This window comes from Piliocolobus tephrosceles, chromosome 2, assembly GCF_002776525.5.
Source record: "Piliocolobus tephrosceles isolate RC106 chromosome 2, ASM277652v3, whole genome shotgun sequence".
Taxonomy (NCBI): Eukaryota; Metazoa; Chordata; class Mammalia; order Primates; family Cercopithecidae; genus Piliocolobus; species Piliocolobus tephrosceles.
In genome coordinates this window covers 103,531,411-103,550,061 of record NC_045435.1, presented here as the reverse complement: position 1 = coordinate 103,550,061, position 18,651 = coordinate 103,531,411, and the positions used below count along the sequence as shown (strand labels likewise).

General features: G+C 43.5%; 1 protein-coding gene across 1 annotated transcript in view; it reads right to left on the bottom strand.

Moving 5' to 3' along the window:
* Nucleotides 1-18,651, bottom strand: part of MCF2L2 (MCF.2 cell line derived transforming sequence-like 2) — a 255,369-nt gene that overhangs the window by 98,858 nt on the left and 137,860 nt on the right. Inside the window, exons 11-14 of the mRNA XM_023187621.1 lie at nt 14,994-15,185; nt 12,019-12,210; nt 10,072-10,249; nt 3,883-3,983 (exon numbers count right to left, since the gene is read on the bottom strand). Of these exons, the coding sequence (XP_023043389.1) occupies nt 3,883-3,983; nt 10,072-10,249; nt 12,019-12,210; nt 14,994-15,185 (663 nt within the window). The remainder of the gene's footprint in view (nt 1-3,882; nt 3,984-10,071; nt 10,250-12,018; nt 12,211-14,993; nt 15,186-18,651) is intronic.

The following is an 18,651-nucleotide window of genomic DNA, read 5'->3' as shown; positions in this document are numbered from 1 at the left end:
AGTACAATGTCTGGCCTTCAGCCAATGATAGCAACCCTCCACTCACCTCTCCATTCCCTTCCAGCTCCTGCATTCAAAAACTTTTATTTATTTATTTTTAATTTAGGAGGCTCTTTGCTCAGAATCCTGAAAAGGCTTTTGTTACTTTACTTTTTTTTTTAAACCTCTGGGAGCACAGAATAGGCTTCTGCTCCTTTAAATAACTTTAACAGGCACCAAGGAACACTGTTAGCTCTTTCTTAATTCTGTAGGTCCACATTTAGGAAAAAGAAATTGTTAGCCTCTGACTTATTTCCAGCTTACAAAACGGCTGTGATGTTGGCAGCCCGGGAAAAGCAGTTTCCGTGAGTCATGCTTTCAGCTTCCAGCCAGTGAAGAACAGGAAATAGTTACATCACTATTGCCAATAAGCACAGCGAATCGCTTCCACCACAGGGCTTTCCCAGATGACGTCAGTGAGCTGAGCACAGGGCATCACTCTTGCCAGATGGCCCCGGAAGAGTCTCAGCTGCCCTATCAAGTTTAGCTTCTCAAGTTCCCCAGAACCAGCATGGCAAGGATCATCCCTCCAGAAAAGGAAATGATTTCTCTGATCGTGATCAAACCATGTCATGATTTCAGTTGTAGGTGGTGAGTATCAGTGACTGCATTATACATGGTTTTGGTTCACAGCTATTTTTTTTTCTCTGTGTACTTACTCTCGAGGGCAAAGGGGTGGCATTTATCACAATGTTATGATTCACTCTGCTAGACTGGCTGTGTTTCATTTCATCTTTGAGTTCTAGACCTAAGGCCAAAAGGATGTCAGAATTGCCACCCAGAGTTAGATGCATGCTCTATGCATCCTGGTCATCTCTCTTGGACAGCGGCCACTAAACACAAGCTGCAATGATTATTGTTGATGTAGTCACCTGATTTGTCCCCCTTTTAATAATCCATGATCCACACAGACATGAATCTAAACCTTTTTTTTTTGAACCTATCTTTTTCTTACTAGTTTTCTTATGTATTTTGGAATAACAATTTCCCTGGTTATAATACACAATGTGTGAAACCCTAATTGCATTTACTGGTCTGAATTTCATTCCTAAGTCTAGGATTTGGGGATTTAGTGCACAAATCCACTTTCTTCCTGCTCAGGTTGTTCATGACTTTATGGACTCTGCTTACATTTGCTTCCATAGCCTTGGTCTTTCTAAGCAGAAATCTGACCAGCCTCTGTTCCTACCCTGCTTCCTCCACCACCTTGACTGTTAACATATGCTGCTGTGGGAAATGCTTTTCATTAAATACGCAAACAAATCAACAATAAGGAAGAAAACAACTAAAGCACAGAAGGATGATTTTAACATGAACTTGTGCTTGCTTAACAGTACCCATACTGTTTGGTGAGTTGCCTAAATACAGAGGGAGATGGCATCTTAACAGGATGGGTTTGGAGTCTGAATTAAATAAACAACATGGCAAAAGAAGAGAGAAACCAAAAGTTGGGTGACCAGGGCTTCTTGGATTCTACTCAACACTTTCCACATCAACAGGCCTCCGATTCTATCCCCACTGCTGCTCCTACACTGTCTATGTTTTTCTTTTACAACAACAACAGAAAACCATAGAACTTGTTTACTGTTCACAATAATTGAAATAAATCACTCTAATTTGGATTCCTTTATATGAGAACTTCCACAGGCTTAAAACTCCCGTAGCATCTTTATAGTGTGCAGGTCATAAATATGTTGTCTGAAGATGGGCAAAGTAGGTCATAGAGATAGGAAGTGAGTTCATGTCATGTTGTGAGTCAGTGGCAACAGAATATGAGCTCAGGGGCCAAATCTGAGCTCTGATCATGTGACACAGTCCTCACCTTCAGAGATGACACTCTCCTAGAAGTCCAGGGTGCAGAAATGGATAGGCTGATGTTCACTTTTGAAGAGGACCACAATGAAACCCTTTTCATATTACTTAATGATTCCACAGACCTCCTGGGTGTTAAATCAGGTGAATCTATTTTGAAAAATTGCTATTTACTTTTTTAGGTGGCTGATCAAGACAGCATGAAATTTCATACAGTTTCCTAACTTGAGAAAACATGGTGATGCAATTCCTCCAACCAGAAGGGATTTATGGACAGCAGTGGCTAGGTCCTAATCTGCCCTGAATACAGGATGACTAAACAAATTGGCAGACGGACGCAGCTTTCTCTCTCTCTAAGAAAAGTCTGCTGAGAACCCTCGTTCCCGCTCTGTTTCTGCCTCCAAGAAGAAAAGCCTAAAACTCACTTTCTTCCAGACTCTTTAAAGGTCAGTGGAGTTCCCGTGGGGTTCATATTCAGACGCTTTGGGGATTGATGATGGATCATAATGTTGCTGAAGCTCATTTGAGCCCCTGGCCTCATGGTTTCAGAACCATTCAGCCAGTCAAATATTTAATTTTCATGGAGGCAGGGGAAAGGGAACCCCTCCAGGGGTTGCTATGCAGCAACATATATTCACAATTGACAATTAATTATACTTCAGCTTCTAAATATATGTTACTTTAAAATTATACAGTGCTAAGCAATTTTCAAATTTTCATGTCACGCTCAAAATATTTTCAGGAGGTAGCTATTGTTATACCCATTTGTATAAGCAAGAAACTGAGGTTTCAAGAGGTTATGTTGCCGAAACCCAGATCTGCCTGATTCCAAACCTTATGCTTTTTTAAAACTTCTATTTTGAAATAATTATATTAAGTCACATGAGGTTGCAAAGAAATGGAAAGTCTCACGTCCCCTTTCCCCAAACCTCCTCCAATGTTAACATCTAAGAAACGGACACTGGCACAATCCACAGAGCCTATTAAGGGTTCACCAGTTATTCACGCACTTGTATGTGTGCATGTGTGTGTGCAGCTCTATGCAATTTTGTTATGCTCTTTTTTTTTTTTTTTTTTGAGACGTGGTTTCGCCCTGTTGCCCAGGCTGGAGTGCAGCAGCACAATCTTGGCTCACTGTAACTGCCACCTTCCAGTTTCAAGTGATTCTCCTGCCTCAGCCTCCCAAGTAGCTGGGACTACAGGCGTCCGCCACCACGCTTATCTAATTTTTGTATTTTTAGTAGAGATGGGGTTTCACCATGTTGGCCAGGATGGTCTCAAACTTCTGACTTCATGATCCGCCCTCCTTGGCCTCCCAAAGTGCTGGGATTACAGGTGTGAACCATCGCACCCGGCATGTCATGCTCTTTTTATACATGAACCATATACTGTTCTACCAATTTTAAATATGAAGTCAGATTACAGAAATAAATAAAATGATTTTTTTTTTTTTTTTTTCGTGACGGAGTCTCGCTCTGTTGCCCAGGCTAGAGTGCAGTGGCCGGATCTCAGCTCACTGCAAGCTCCGCCTCCCGGGTTTACGCCATTCTCCTGCCTCAGCCTCCCAAGTAGCTGGGACTACAGGCGCCTGCCAACTCACCCGGCTAGATTTTTGTATTTTTTAGTAGAGACGGGGTTTCACCGTATTAGCCAGGATGGTCTCGATCTCCTGACCTCGTGATCCACCCGTCTCGGCCTCCCAAAGTGCTGGGATTACAGGCTTGAGCCACCGTGCCCGGCCAATAAAATGATTTTTCTTTTACTACAACAGTACCTACTGATAATTACATACACAACCAAATTTCATTTCTAGCTGCCATTAAGAGAAAGAAAAGGATGAAAAGAAAAAAAATCCTATAAACCCCAGTTCTTGAAAGCATTAGTCTGTGCTATGTGCCTTGATGGGCTTATCTTCTGGAGGTGACAATAGGTACAGAGTAAGGAAACACAATTTGTTGATTTATTGATAATTATGACAGCAATCTTCTCTCTTATCAGAAAGTTCCATAAGTAAAATAAAGGTAAATTTACCTTGACTTCAAATTTAGTCTCATCGTCTTCCTTTCTCCGGGAGTTCAACTGTGTCTCTGTATAAGGTTCCTCAGACGTTCTCAGAGGAGGAGCTAGAGGGACTAAGAAAACCTGCCATTAATTTGGTTATTTGACTTATAAATTATAACTCAGAGCACTTTGTCTGACTTGGACAAATAGCTGGACCATGTCAATGTAGTTAACTAAAAAAGCTCAGTTGAGCTGCTGCATTGATTTCCCAGGTGGTAGATGAAATTGGAGGTGAAGGAGAGACACAGAAAAGAAATAGAATCCTTGACTCCAGGGACTTGACATTTCAGCAGAAGAGAAAAAACTCACACCCAGCACCATATGAAACATTAAACTACAATAAATCTATAAATATAGTAATGTGGTAAAGAACAGTAGATTTTCTGTCATTCCCATTTTTAAGACTCAGCTAAAAGGTCACTTTCGGCTGGGTTTGGTGGCTCACACCTGTAATCCCAGCACTTTGGGAGGCCGAGGTGGGCAGATCACCTGAGGTCAGGAGTTCGAGACCAGCCTGGCCAACATGGTGAAATCCCATCTCTACTAAAAATACAAAAATTATCTGGGCACAGTGGCATGTGCCTGTAATCCCAGCTACTTGGGAGGCTGAGGCAGGAGAATCACTTGAACCTGGGAGGCAGAGGTTGTGGTGAGCTGAAATCGTGCCACTGCACTCCAACCTGGGCGACAGAGCTAGGCTCCATCTCAAACAAACAAACAAACAAACAGGACACTTTCCTCATGAAGTCTTCCTTATTACAAACTTTATGGATTCCTTTATGCACTGTTGCTTTGGCATGCATCATGTGTACAGCATAATGTTGCACTTGATGTTGTTCTTGGATTCGAAGACTAAATTTTAGGTGCTGCATTGTATTGAATATATTTTCTATTATAAAGGTAATTAATTTTTGCTTATTATAGAAAATCTGAAAAACACTAAAATCTTAACATTGAAGCATAGTCACTTAGTATATTTCCTTATAGTCTTCTTTCAAATGCTCTCCCTCTTTTTACACACATACATGTACACACACAATCATACTATGATTGTACTGTAAGAGGATGGCCATGCCTGCGATAGCCAGCAGTTGTTGCCGGTAATCTGTTGGTATAATTGTTGGATTCCAGAACTGATGGACACACATTTATCAGAGAATGGGAGGACTGTGAGATAGAATCAGTTGACTGAGTCAGGAAGAAATTGGGCTGTCTTGCTCTTGCTTTTTTCTCTCGGTCACTCTATCTCCCTTCTCCCCTTCCCACAAGGTCCTAGACACCTGGGAAATATCCTTTCTTTAAGCTCCATGGCCATTTGGTAGTAAAACTGGGACTTGGAGAGGAGAAGCCCTGGTTAGGCCTCAAGGCTTCCTAACCCACCTTACCAGCTTTACCAAGCATTGTGGGTGATGGCCACAAGGCTAATAGATAAGAGGTACTTTGAATTCTTATTTGTCACAGTTGCCACCCTTGTATATGCTGGTCCTTGGGAAACTCACAGGAGATGTGATTAATCCCAGGCAGGATTTGAGCATTTCTTTTTTTCTTTTCTTTTTTTTTTTTGAGATGAAGTCTCACTCTGTTGCCAGGCTGGAGTGCAGTGGTGTGATCTCAGCTCACTGCAACCTCCACCTCCCAGGTTCAAGTGATTCTTCTGCCTCAACCTTCCAAGTAGCTGGGACTACAGGCACGCACCACCATGCCCAACTAATTTTTGTATTCTTAGTAAAGATGGAGTTTTACCATGTTGGCCAGGATGGTCTTGATCTCTTGACCTTGTGATCTGCCTGCCTCGGCCTCCTAAAGTGCTGGGATTACAGGCGTGAGCCACTGTGCCCGGCCGACTTTAGCATTTACAGGTCCCAAGACCAAAATGCCCTTCATCAAATGCCACCAATATATCACCCTGATTCTTAGCTATGATAGACTTGAGGGAGGTTGACATCTGACCTCCAGAAGCTCCTCCCAACCCTTTCATTCTGTGAGCCAACTGGAAGCAGCTTGGGCTTTCTATGGGTTTTTCATAGATGTTATGTTGAAAATGGTAGAAAAGTACACTGCTACCCAGGTTATATATATGACCATTAATGCTGCTTTGTAATAACAGACAATCCTTTGGGCTCCTCCCTCTCTGTGGGATCTCTATAAAGTGAGTGATTCCAGGCACAATAACTAGATGCTAGAAATGGATGCACTATAATTAGTGACACCATGACTGAGAAGTGCCTGTCCTTGACACTGTAAGTAGAGTGAAGCAGTGAAAGGCAGGGCCACAGAAGCCACACTACCAGTGTTCAAGCCTTGCTCTTCCATGCACGAGGCACACATGATTACAGTCACCTCTGTGCCTTACCTTTTTCATCTGTAAAGTAGGGAAAAATGAGAAATCCTATAGTAAAGGGCTGTGATGAGGCTTTAATGAGTTCATTTGTGAAGAATGTAGATCATATACAATGTATAACACAGTTTAGCTATTATAGTCACATGGCATTAAAAAGTTTTTTCACATTCCTTATGGACTTCAGAGGTGTTAAAAGTTGTAGCCAAGGCATCCAGCTAACAAGAGTCAGAGCTGAAATTCCAGCTCTTAAGCCCTTCCACCCATCTTCTTTACACTGTGAAATACCATTGCTTATCTTGGCACAGACTCAGCTCCTAAGGAATCAGACAAAAATGTTTGAAAAGCCTTTTAGTGACTTGCTAGAGTCCACACTCAGTAGATACTTGCCAAAAACAAAAGTGCAGGATTGTTCTGCAAAACGAGCTAGTTGTTTGACTTAGGTCAATGACAACCTGTTCAGACTTGACAAAGACCTATTTATTCTGGAAAGGAGTGTTATCTATTATGAAATCTTGTATTTGAAAAGCCGAGAAACACATCTCTAATTCTTGCTTTATTTAGTTGAAACAAACATATGTTCCTTGAAACAACGAATGAGGCCAAGTCGTAGACGTGAACATGGTTTAGCTTGAGGGAAGATGAAAGGTGAAGAGAACAAAGTTCTGTTTCCAATCATCTAAGAAGGATGTCTCTGTGTATGTTTGGGTATGTCTGTGGTATGTGTATGCAAGTGTGTTAGAGTGTGTACGTGGATGTGTGTGTGTATTTGCAGATAAAATTCAGGAAATAAATACACTACATGTTATCAGGCTTACTTCTAAAAAGTAGGATACGTGGTGGAAGACGAGGGACTGTAAATTGTACTAAATGGAGAATTACCAAAACACACCACAATTTTCAGATAAACAAAAACTGAAAGAATTTATTGCTAACAGGCCAGGCACAGTGGCTCACAACTGTAATCCCAGCTCTCAGGGAGGCAGAGGTGGGAGGATAGCTTGAGCCCAGGAGTTCGAAACCTGCCCGGACAGTATAGCAAGACTCCATTCTCCACAAAAAGGAAAAAATAAAGACTAGAAAAGAATTCGTTGCCAGTAGACTCCCCAACAATAAATACTAACAGAAGCTCTTTATTCTGAAGAGAAATGACATAAGATAGTACCTCAAATCTATAATAAGGAATGAAGAACCCCAGAAATGGTGAATAAGGGGGTATGTATACACACACACACACACACACACACAGGTATTTGTCTTAATATTGAAAGCAAAGATTGTAATACCATAGTGGGGGTTTAACATCTATAGATGTAATATTTATGATAAGAATAGCACAGAGGATGGATGGGGAGCATATGGAAGTATGACGTTGTAGATTTCCTATATTTTGCATAGAGTGGTATGAAACTAACTCAACAGATCATGACAAGTTAAGACGCATATGGTAATCCCTAGTCTGGGTGAAAAACAGTGCAAAGAGATATGATAACAAGCCAATAGAGGAATTAAAACAAAATATTAAAAAATATTTACTAACCCAAAAGAAGGCAGGAAAGGAGGAAAAGAGGAATAGAAAGTACATGAGACATAAAGGATAACAAAACAGGAGCTCTAAATCCAACTATATCAATAATGATGATGGATGTAAACATAAAAATCTAATCACTCCAATTACAAGGCAGAGGTTGCAGTGTATAAAAAGGCAAGGCCCAACTATATGCTGCCTACAACAAATATACTTTAAATACAAAGAAGAATAGAAAACAAAAAAATATGTTGTGCAAACACTAAGCATGAGAAAACAGGAATGGCTGTGACAACATCACACAAGATAGACTTTAAGAGTATTTCTAGAGATAAGGAGCGAAGGAGAGACATTTCATCATTATAAAAGGGCTAATATATCTGCAAGACATAAAAACCATGAATATATATGTGCTTAATGACAGAGCGCCACAATACACAACACAAACAAATGACATGTACATCCCGCCTAAGGACAGTTTATTCCGAGAATGTACAGTTGTTTTCACATTTGAAAATAAATCATTGTAATTTACCATATTAACAAATAAAAAAGAAAAACCATATCATTATCTCAATACATGGACCAAATAAGCATTTGAAAAACTCAATAATCATTCATGACAAAAACTCTCAAAAAAATAGAAATAGAAGGGAATTCCCTCAATCTGATAAAAGACATCTGTGGAAAACCCATAGCTTACATCATACTTAAAGGTGAAACTTCAACCTTTTTCCTAATATTGGGAAAATACACGGATGTCTGCTCTCACCATTTTTATTTGACATTGTAGTGGAGGTCCCAGTCATTATAATATGACCAGAAAAAAAGTACAAAGATTGAAACAGAAAAAGTAAAAGTATTCCTATTCACAGATGATAGGATTATATCTCTATATAAGAATCTATTCCTATTCTTAAATACGGTAAATTCCATTCATTGTAGGGTTAAAAAAATGTGAAATGCCTAAGGCCTTTACACTCAAAACTACTGCATTGTTGAGAGAAATTAAAGATGACCTAAAAAACATAAGCTATAACATATTCAGGAATTGGAAAAGTCAATATTGGTAAGATAATAGTTCTCTCCAAATTGGTTCATATATCCAGTGTAATCCCTATCATAATCCCAGCAGAAATTGAAAGGTGATTCTAAAAATTATGGAAAAATGAAAAGGACCTAAGATAGCCAAAACAACCTTGAAAAAGAGCAACGTTGGAATATTGCATGACTTGATCTTAAAGGCTAACTAATAAGCTATAGTAATCAGGACCATGTGGGATTGGCATAAGAACTTACCTATTTTTTAAATCTCTGCTCAAAGAACCAATTTTACTACACCATTGCTAATAAAACTTGGGCCTTTTAAAGGTCCTCAATGGAGTCTATTGTATGCTGTTATTATTACGTTGTTATTATTATGATGCATTTGTTGTTGTTGTTGTTGTCGAGATGGAGTTTTGCTCTTGTCACCCAGGCTGGAGTGCAATGGCACAATCTCGGCTCACTGCAAACTCTGCCTCCTGGGTTCAAGCAATTCTTCTGTCTCAGCCTCCTGAGTAGCTGGGATTATAGGCGCCCACCACCATGCCCAGCTAATTTATATATATATAAATAAATTTTTTTTTCTTTTTTTTGAGATGGAGTCTCGCTCTGTTGCCCAGGATGGAGTGCAGTGGCGCCATCTCGGCTCACTGCAAGCTCTGCCTCCTGGGTTCATGCCATTCTCCTACCTCAGCCTCCTGAGAAGCTGGGACTACAGCCACCCGCGGCCACGTCTGGCTCATTTTTTGTATTTTTAGTAGAGATGGGGTTTCACTGTGTTAGCCAGGATGGTCTCTATCTCCTGACCTTGTCATCTGCCCACCTCAGCCTCCCAAAGTGCTGGGATTACGGGCGTGAGCCACCACGCCCAGCCTAATTTTTATATTTTTAGTGGAGATGGGTTTTCACCATGTTGGCCAGGCTGGTCTCGAATTCCTGACCTCAGATTATTCACCCGCCAAGGCCTCCCAAGGTGCTGGGATTACAGGTGCGAGCCACCGCGCCTGGCCTTTATGATGCATTTTTTTTTTACTCCTTCAGTAGATTGTGTGTTTCTCCTTACATCCAGGCACTTGGTGTCATCTAAGTGTTTATGTCTTCCATGTCTGCGCTATGGCATATCTGTAGTCTGTTTTAAACAGTATCTGTTAAAACAGTGACCATTATCCATTGTACACAACCAGTCTCAGTCCTTATGTTGCTGGAGAAACACAAAAGCCACAAAGCTTCTTTTCCTCAAATAACCTACCCGAGGTGGAGGGCTGGCTGGTTTTCGATGACACCCATTTTGGTGAAGACTCAGGATGTGGGGCCACAGGTTGCACTGGACGAGTCTGTTTGGCTGCCAGTTTCATCAGACTCACTTGCCTCTTGTGAAATATTTCCTGGACATCATCCAGCCTCTGCAAAACTTTCTGAGCTTTGGCCTGCAATAACAAAAGCAAATCATGATGAACAGGTCTCTCTGTACACAGCCTGAGGACATGAAGCATTCCCTTTCTCCCACCTTCCCCTACTCCCCCTATCCCTACCTCCTTCAGGTGACCCCCTCTGGGCGTCACAATGCAAGTCGTTGCAGGTCCTGCCATGCTCCAGAATTGTGCATCTAAGGATCAGCCTCTCCTACTTGAGACCCTTGAGGGCAATGACTACATCCTTGCACTATGGCATCTCCAGTGCCTGGAACACCCTGGCACAGGAGTTTGAGACCCACCTGGTCAACATGGTGAAACCCCATCTCTACTAAAAAAACAAACATTAGCTGGGTGTGGTGGCTGGCACCTGTCATCCCAGCTACTTGGGAAGCTGAGGCAGGAGAATCACTTGAACCTGGGAGGTAGAGGTTGCAGTGAGCCAAGATCATGTCAATGCACTCAAACCTGGGCGACAGAGCAAGACTCCGTCTCAGAAATAAATAAATAAACAAACAAACAATTAGAATACAATGTGGTTTGTGTCATGTTAGACAGAGCAAAGACTTTGGCCTAAGTCCCTGGATGGACTTCAGGGCATTTCCCAGAATTACATGAACAGTTAGACAGGCTGGATATAATCTGTTTGTTCCTCCACCGCGTCTTCTCTTCCCTGCTGTGTGCCCAGGAAGCTGACTTAAAGAAGCTCTTAAACCAGAGGTGCAGACAAGGTGATGTGGCTCTCAGAGGAAGGTGTGCTATCTACAACCCTGCTGGCTTCATGGAAGAATGCACTTCTCAAATGCAAATCCAATCAAGTTATCCCCTGCTTAAATCCAAACTCTTTCATGTGGCCCACAAAGCCTACCTTGCCTGCCTCTCTCTAACCTCACCCAAAACACACTTCCATTGCTCTCCAGGTTCCAGCACCCTGACCTTTTGGTCTGCACTGTGCCAGGCTCCCTCCAGCCCTGAAGCCTTCGCACATGCTGTTCCTCCTGTCCGAAAAGGCTCTCCCATCTTGTCTACTCATTCTCCAGGCTTTAGCTCAAGTGACTCTTCCCGAGAGCCTTCTCTGACCCCAGTCCAGGTCAAGTTCCTGTCACATGCCTGACCCTGAATCCCTCCTTGACAGCACTTACATCAGCTTGTAATACATTTTTGTGTGATTATTTTGTTAATGTCAGCCTCTCCCACGAAACTGTAAGCTCAGTGAGGGATGGAAACATGCCTATTTATTTCTTTTTTTTATTTGAGACGGAGTCTCACTCTGTCGCCCAGGCTGGAGTGCAGTGGCACGATCTTGGCTCACTGCAAGCTCTGCCTCCTGGGTTCATGCCATTCTCCTGCCTTAGCCTCCCGGGTAGCTGGGACTACAGGCACCTGCCACCACGCCTGGCTAATTTTTTGTATTTTTAGTAAAGACAGGGTTTCACCATGTTAGCCAGGATGGTCTTGATCTCCTGACCTCGTGATCCGCCCGCCCGCCTCAGCCTATTTCTAATCATCATGGTATTCTCAGCACTCAGCACAATGTGTGGTACATCAGGAATGTTCATAAGCATTAATTGAGAAATGACTGATTTGAGTCAGATGAAGGGTCAGTATGCCAGGATGTTCAGGCCAGGAGTCTAAGAGGCCACCAGAGGGCTTTGGAATTGGTGAGCCCACTCAATACAGCCCGCTCAGTACACCCTGCGTGCACTTTATCAGGAAGAAGATACAGTCCCTCCCTCCCCTATCCATTCCCCAACCACAGGATCAAAATAACCCGGAAGCATTACCTTTGCATCGAGGGTGAGCAGCAACTCAAACTCACTGTAAAACTCCTTGGGGCTGAGCAACGGGTACTCCTTGGCTGTGCCCAGGAATGTTGCAATGTCATTCAAGGCGATGTCAACCCCCTCTCGAGACTGGCACTTGTCTACAGCTTGGGAAGCCAAGAGGTAGATTCCTGCCTCACACCATTGGCTGACCTTCGGAAAGAAACAATGCCTTTGTGCACTTTGCCTGACCACAACTCAGAGCCACCATAATCCTCAGCAGGTCTGAGCTTGTCTACAAGGATTCTGAGACAATGGAAAATTGTCATGGGATGGCATAAAGTTTAAGGGGTCTAACCACTGTAAATTATACTATGAGGTGGACAAGCCCAAACCAATCTATACCTGTCCACTTCTCAGGGAGGTCACTTGGTCAGCAAAATGAGTCATATAACATTCTTCTCTCTTCCACTGACGGGAATTGCTACATCTCCAGGTGGAGACAGGTAAATATGTATTTAATTTGAGACAGCATTTCACTCTGTTGCCCAGGCTGGAGTGTAGTAGTGCAATCATGGCTTAATGCAGCCTGGAGAGGTCTACCCCAGGCTTAGGTGATCTTTCCATCTTAGCCTCCCAAGTAGCTGGGACTACAGATGCGTGCCACCACACCAGGCTAATTTTTCTTTCCTTTTTTTTTTTTTTTTTTTTAAGAGATAGGTTTTGGCCATGTTGCCCAGGCTGGTCTCAAACTCCTGGGCTCAAGCAATCCTCCCACCTCAGCCTTCCAAAGTGCTGGGATTACAGGCATGCGGCACTGCACCACCCAGCCTTAGAGCTAAATATCTCTTAGGCTGGTCTAACCATAGAGAAATGTAATCAATGGCTTTTGGGGTTTACCTGCATCCAAATTGGTTACGAGAACACAGGGTGATCAATGAGACATTAGACCCGGCCCCTACATTTCCTGGGAGAAGGGAGTGTCCCTTTTAACAAAAACACAACTTTCCTCTTTGGATTCCCAGGCGATCCCTATTTGCATTTACTGGCATTTGTCTTTCCTAAGGAAGCAAGAATGCAAAGCTTTGTAACTCAGCACAGCAATACTCAAAGTTTTGGATGCTGGGAGGACATCAGATAGGTGATGAATTCTAATTATTCAGATTTTTTAAAAGACTCATTTTCTTTGCTCTTCTGAACTCTACTGAGACACCTGAACAGAAAGACAGGGGACCCTTATGCTACCTGAAGAGTTACATGAAAATAAGCTTCCAGTGCCAGTACCTCTGCATTTCCATTTACCATGTGACCTGAAAAGCAATATAAAATAACTATACAGAGAAAAAAAGATCAAAATGGAACACTCCAAAGCGGTTGTCTTTCTAAGTGGGAAAATGATAGGCAACTTAAATGTTTGTCTCATTTTTTTCCCCTAGATAATCTAGGGAAATGAATGCAGCACAGTGAATATGTGCTACATTTAGAATAATAAAAATAAAGATATTTCAGAATTAATAATTACCATTATGTAGGGGTGGGGGGTAGTAGGATATGTACATGCACATGAGTAACCTTTTTCTTCCTACATTTTTGGATTTCCACAATAATATGAACTCATGCTTTGATATATGCTGTGAAAACTTTCTCTTTACACATCATGCCTAGATCTGCAAAAAACATTAGGCTGGGATTTTCTGTAGAGTTCCTACGGCTACTTGCTTTCTCTCTCTGTCTCCCTCTCTCCGTCTCATACCCACGTGCACACACACACACACACACACACACACACACACCACTCTGGAGCAAAAATGGAGTTAGCAAAACAGCAGCTGATCCTGCAGCGAGCTCAGCACACAGAGAAGGCTGCGCACCAGCCCCTTCTGAGCCACTTGCTTCTGGAACAACTGTATTTCATTGACATTAAAATCCCTTTGGCAATGGGATGAGGTAAGCAACCGGGTGGGTGCCCCCTGGCATGTAAGAGGAACAGCTGTGGGGATGGAGCATGCTGACTCATTGCCATCAGTCACATGCTGCCTGGGACCAGCTGACAGGGAAGACTCCAGAAACCACTGCTCCTGCTGACTGGGAACATACCCTAGAGGTCACCTCCAAAGGGCACCAGGGTCTGCACACCCCTCTCCCTGTGGGCCCCTGGCATGCAGCCTTGCTGTCTATCCTGTGAAGCCTCGGTGTGGAATCTGGCAGGCCTGACTTCAATTCTGGCTTCCCCTGTTGGCACCATGTGTGGTCTTGGGCAGTCACTTCCCCAGGGTTTCTTGGTGTCATTCCTGCACCACCTGCACCAGAATCATTTGGGCGCTTTAGTAAAATACTAGCTCCTGGGCAGCATTCCAGACCTACTGACGCTGAGTCTCCAGCCCTGGTGCATAAGGGAATCTGCCATATAACAGCTCACTAGGTATTCTTGTGTGCTACATTTTGAGAACCAGCAGAGTATCAGTTTCTGCCTCTGCACAATGAGGCCATTAATACCTTCCTCAGAGGTTGTCTTGAGGATTATAAATAGATGACATAATTATGTTCCTGGTAGAAATAGAGTAGGTGCTTGATAAATGCTAGGGCATATAAAATGGTCATTATTACTTCAGCTTCTCCAAAAAGAATCAAAACCCTTTGCCTTTATATGAGGGAAGCACTCTGCAAATATAGTGCTTGGTTCTCTGTACACCTGAAAGGGAATCAAGAAGTGTTCCCACAGGGCCAGGCCAAAACACACTCTTAAAGTCTGGCTCCACACAGATAGAAATGGCCTTTAGTTAATTTAATGGGATGTGGTGGGATGGCCAGCGCACTTTTTACCTTCAGTACCTCTTCAACCTAGGATCTGCACACTTTGAATGCCTCTTGAACATCTTTTCACATAAAGCACTCGAGCCTGCCAGCAATCACACAAGGAAGGGAGGACGAGTATAATGGAAGCTTCTTCACAGAAAATCTTGCAGACATCACGTTCTTGGCTGTGTTTTGCTCACCTTGTCCAGCTGTCTATGAAACTCTAAGGACTTCCCTAAAATGTCCCATTTTTTCTTGTTTTCATTGATGAAATCGTCACAGAGGTGCCTGAGCTCCACACACCGGGGCCTGATGGTGTCTGCTGCATAATGGTGGCTTTGGATGAGCTGGTCCCCAACCAGTGCCAGCAGCTGGGCCTTTTCCAGGGGCTCCTGCAAAGTGAACATGCACAGCCAGGCATCAGAAGTCAGGGCATCGTGAGGCTGAGAGCTGCCTGGTACTGTGTGCTCCAAGCCTGGAGGGAGGCTGGGGAGATGCTGACCCAGAACGAAGGCTGGAGAACCTGAGAAAGCCCTGAATGGTTCCAGGTCCAGGAAGTTGAGCCTGGCCCGAAGTTGTCTATACTCTAAACAATAGCAGTCATTCTATTGTTGAGTTCTGGGCTAGACATTGAGGATATAGTGCTGACAAGCCAAACATTTTCAGATTAATGGAGAATTAAGATATTAACTAAATTACACAAATTGTTAAATTATTACAATTGCAATAAATTCTAGGGCAGAAAAGCATGGAGTGCACATAATAAGAGATTTTGAATACCCCTATTAACTAAAGGAACAAGAAGAAGAACTGACACTTGTCTTTGAGGAGAGTGGGGGGTGAGCTGAAGTTGAGACACTGGTGAAAATTGGGTTTGGACAACTCAAAGGTGGTCATGACACTTAAGAAATACGCTTGTCTAGGCTGGGTGTAGTGGCTCACACCTGTAATGCCAGCACTTTGGGAGGCCGAGGTGGGTGGATCACTTGAGGTCAGGAGTTCGAGACAAGCCTGACCAACATGGCAAAACCCTATCTCTACTAAATACAAAAATTAGATGGGCGTGGTGGTAGGTGTCTGTAATCCCAACTACTCAGGAGGCTGAGACAGGAGAATCGCTTGAACCCGGGAGGTGGAGATTGCAGTGAGCTGAGATTGTGCCACTGCACTCCAGCCTGGGTGACAGAGCAAGACTCCATCTCAAAAAAAGAAAAAAAAAAAAAGAAAGAAAGAAAGAAAAAAAAGAAATATGCTCGTCTAAACCCTTTCCCAAAGCCTGTAAGGGCCCTGTTTGCACTGACCCTGTCTGCTCAGTCACATTTCCTACCTCTTTCTGCATGACACTTCACTCTAACCACACGTGCCAAGTTTTCCTGTTGTTTTAAGTATTCGTTCATTCATCCGTCTCATATTATTGAGAACCTACTATGTGCCAAACACTGTCATAGGTGCTGGGGGTTCATTGGTAAAGAAAGCAGGCAAAAATCCCCACCTCATGAAATGAAGGTTACATTTTAATGGGAGACACAGGCAATAAATAATTGCATATGTGGATTATATGGTATCTTAGACAGCGACGAGTACATGGAGAAAAATTAGATGATGGGGAGGGCAGGGAGTGCTGGAGCTAGTATTTTAAATTGGATGGTGAGAAGGTCTCCCTGAGCAGCAGTACTCAAGCTATGCAGAAAAGACTTCACATAGAAAGGCTGAGATTAGGCTGGGTGTGGTGGCTTATGCCTGTAATCCTAGCACTTTGGGAGGCCGAAGCGGATTGCCTAAACTCAGGAGTTCGAGACCAGCCTGGGCAACACAGTGAAACCCCACCTCTACTAAAATACAAAAAATTAGCCAGGCATGGCAGCGTGTGCCTACAGTCCTAGCTACTCTGGAAGCTGAGGCAGAGAATTGCTTGAACCTGGGAGTCAGAGGTTGCAGTGAGCCAAGATTGAGCCACTGCACTCCAGCCTGGGCGACAGAGCTAGGCTCTGTCTCCAAAAAAAAAAAAAAAAAGAAAAAAGAAAAAAGAAAGCCTGAGACTACAGCCTTAGAAAGAAAGACCCAATTGTAAGATTGGCCCTTTGTTGGCATCTAGGAACTTAGATTTTGGGAAGGTTCCCTCCATTCCCTGATGTGAATAGCTCACGATGCCTGAACTGTTTGTGCAAACAGTATGGTTTATGGTGATTACCTGCTTTTCTTCTGGGAGTCTGAAATCTTGGTACTTGCCAGACAGAAGCTGCCGACATGACCAGCCACCAATAAAACCTCTGGGCGTTGAGTCTCTAATGAGCTTCCCTGGTAGACAACATTTCACACATGTTGTCACAACCCACAGATGGGGGCACGAAGTATGTCCTGTGAGACTCCCACAGGACAGGATTCTAAGAAGCTTGTGCCTGGTTTCCTCCAGACTTCACCTCGCATGCCTTTCCCCTTTGCTAATTTTGCTTAGTACTTTTTCATCGTTACAGATTGTAACTCTAATACAGCTACATGCAGAGTCCTAGTGAATCTTCGAAGAAATGTGTGCATGGTCTTGGGAGCGCTCTGCATGCAAGCCGAGACCTGAAGTCAGGGACAAGCCGCGCAGTACTTGGCTGGGAGGTGAAGGTGTGTTTGACAAGTTCGGGTAGCAGGAAGGAGGCCAGTATGGCTGCAGCAGAGGGAGCAAGCAGGAAATGAGTGGAAGACGTAACCAGAGGAAAGCGGGCGTTCCATGGCGGGGGCCTTGCTGCCCTTGTAAGCACTTTGGCTTTCTCTAATTGTGAGAGGAAAGTCCCTGGATTCGGAGGGAGGATCTCGAACATGTTTTTGGAAGGCTCCAGGTACAGTGTCCAGAATAAGAGGAAATGCTGGGAGGCCTGTTAAGGGGCTGCTGCAGGAATCCAGCTGAGAGATACGGCTTACAGCTGATCACCAACCTAGTTCCTGACTCGGCCCTTCTCTGGATTGCTCTTCCCTGGGTCATGCAGAACTTAGTTCCCGGGTCACCTTCTCACAGGGCTTCCCCGGAGACTATATCTGAAGTCATTCTGTACAACCCATTCACCCACTCATCTAGGCCCTTTCCCTCACTTTAATTCTTTAACAGCACTCACCTCTATCTAAAAACTATTTTCTTTATTTACTTTAATGTAGAATTCTTGCCTCCTGGCTGGGCGTGGTGGCTCATGCCTGTAATCCCAGCACTTTGGGAGGCTGGGGTGGGCAGATCATGAGGTCAGGAGATCGAGACCATCCTAGCTAACATGGTGAAACCCCGTTTCTACTAAAAAGACAAAAAATTAACCAGGCATGGTAGCATGCACCTGTAGTCCCAGCTACTCAGGAGGCTGAGGCAGGAAAATCGCTTGAACCTGGGAGGCGGAGGTTGCAGTGAGCCGAGATTGTGCCACTGCACTCCATCCTGGGCAATAGAATGAGACTCTGTCTCAAAAAAAAAAAAAAAAAAAGAAAAGAAAAGAAAAAAAAGAAAAAAAGAATTCCTCCCTCCTCCACTCACTCCCACCAAAATGTAAGTTCCATGAGAGCATTTAGTAGACATGCAATAAATATTTGATCAACAAATTAAATGAATGAACCAGTGAGCTACATGATGCAGTGATCTGCTTGGCTGGAACTCTGTGAGGCAACCTTGACTTTGGCATCAGCACAGATGACTGCCACATTCCGAAAGGTCTCCAGGAGCAGAGAGCCCATGAGCCCCCTTGTCAGTCACGCTAAGCATCCAGTGCATCATTTTCTGCTCCGCTTTACTGTAAACTTATGTTTACAGTAACATAAGGAGTCACCGTAACTCCAGGTGTGTACAACTTGCCCCTCTCTTAACTTGCACTAGTTTATGATTTCAACAAT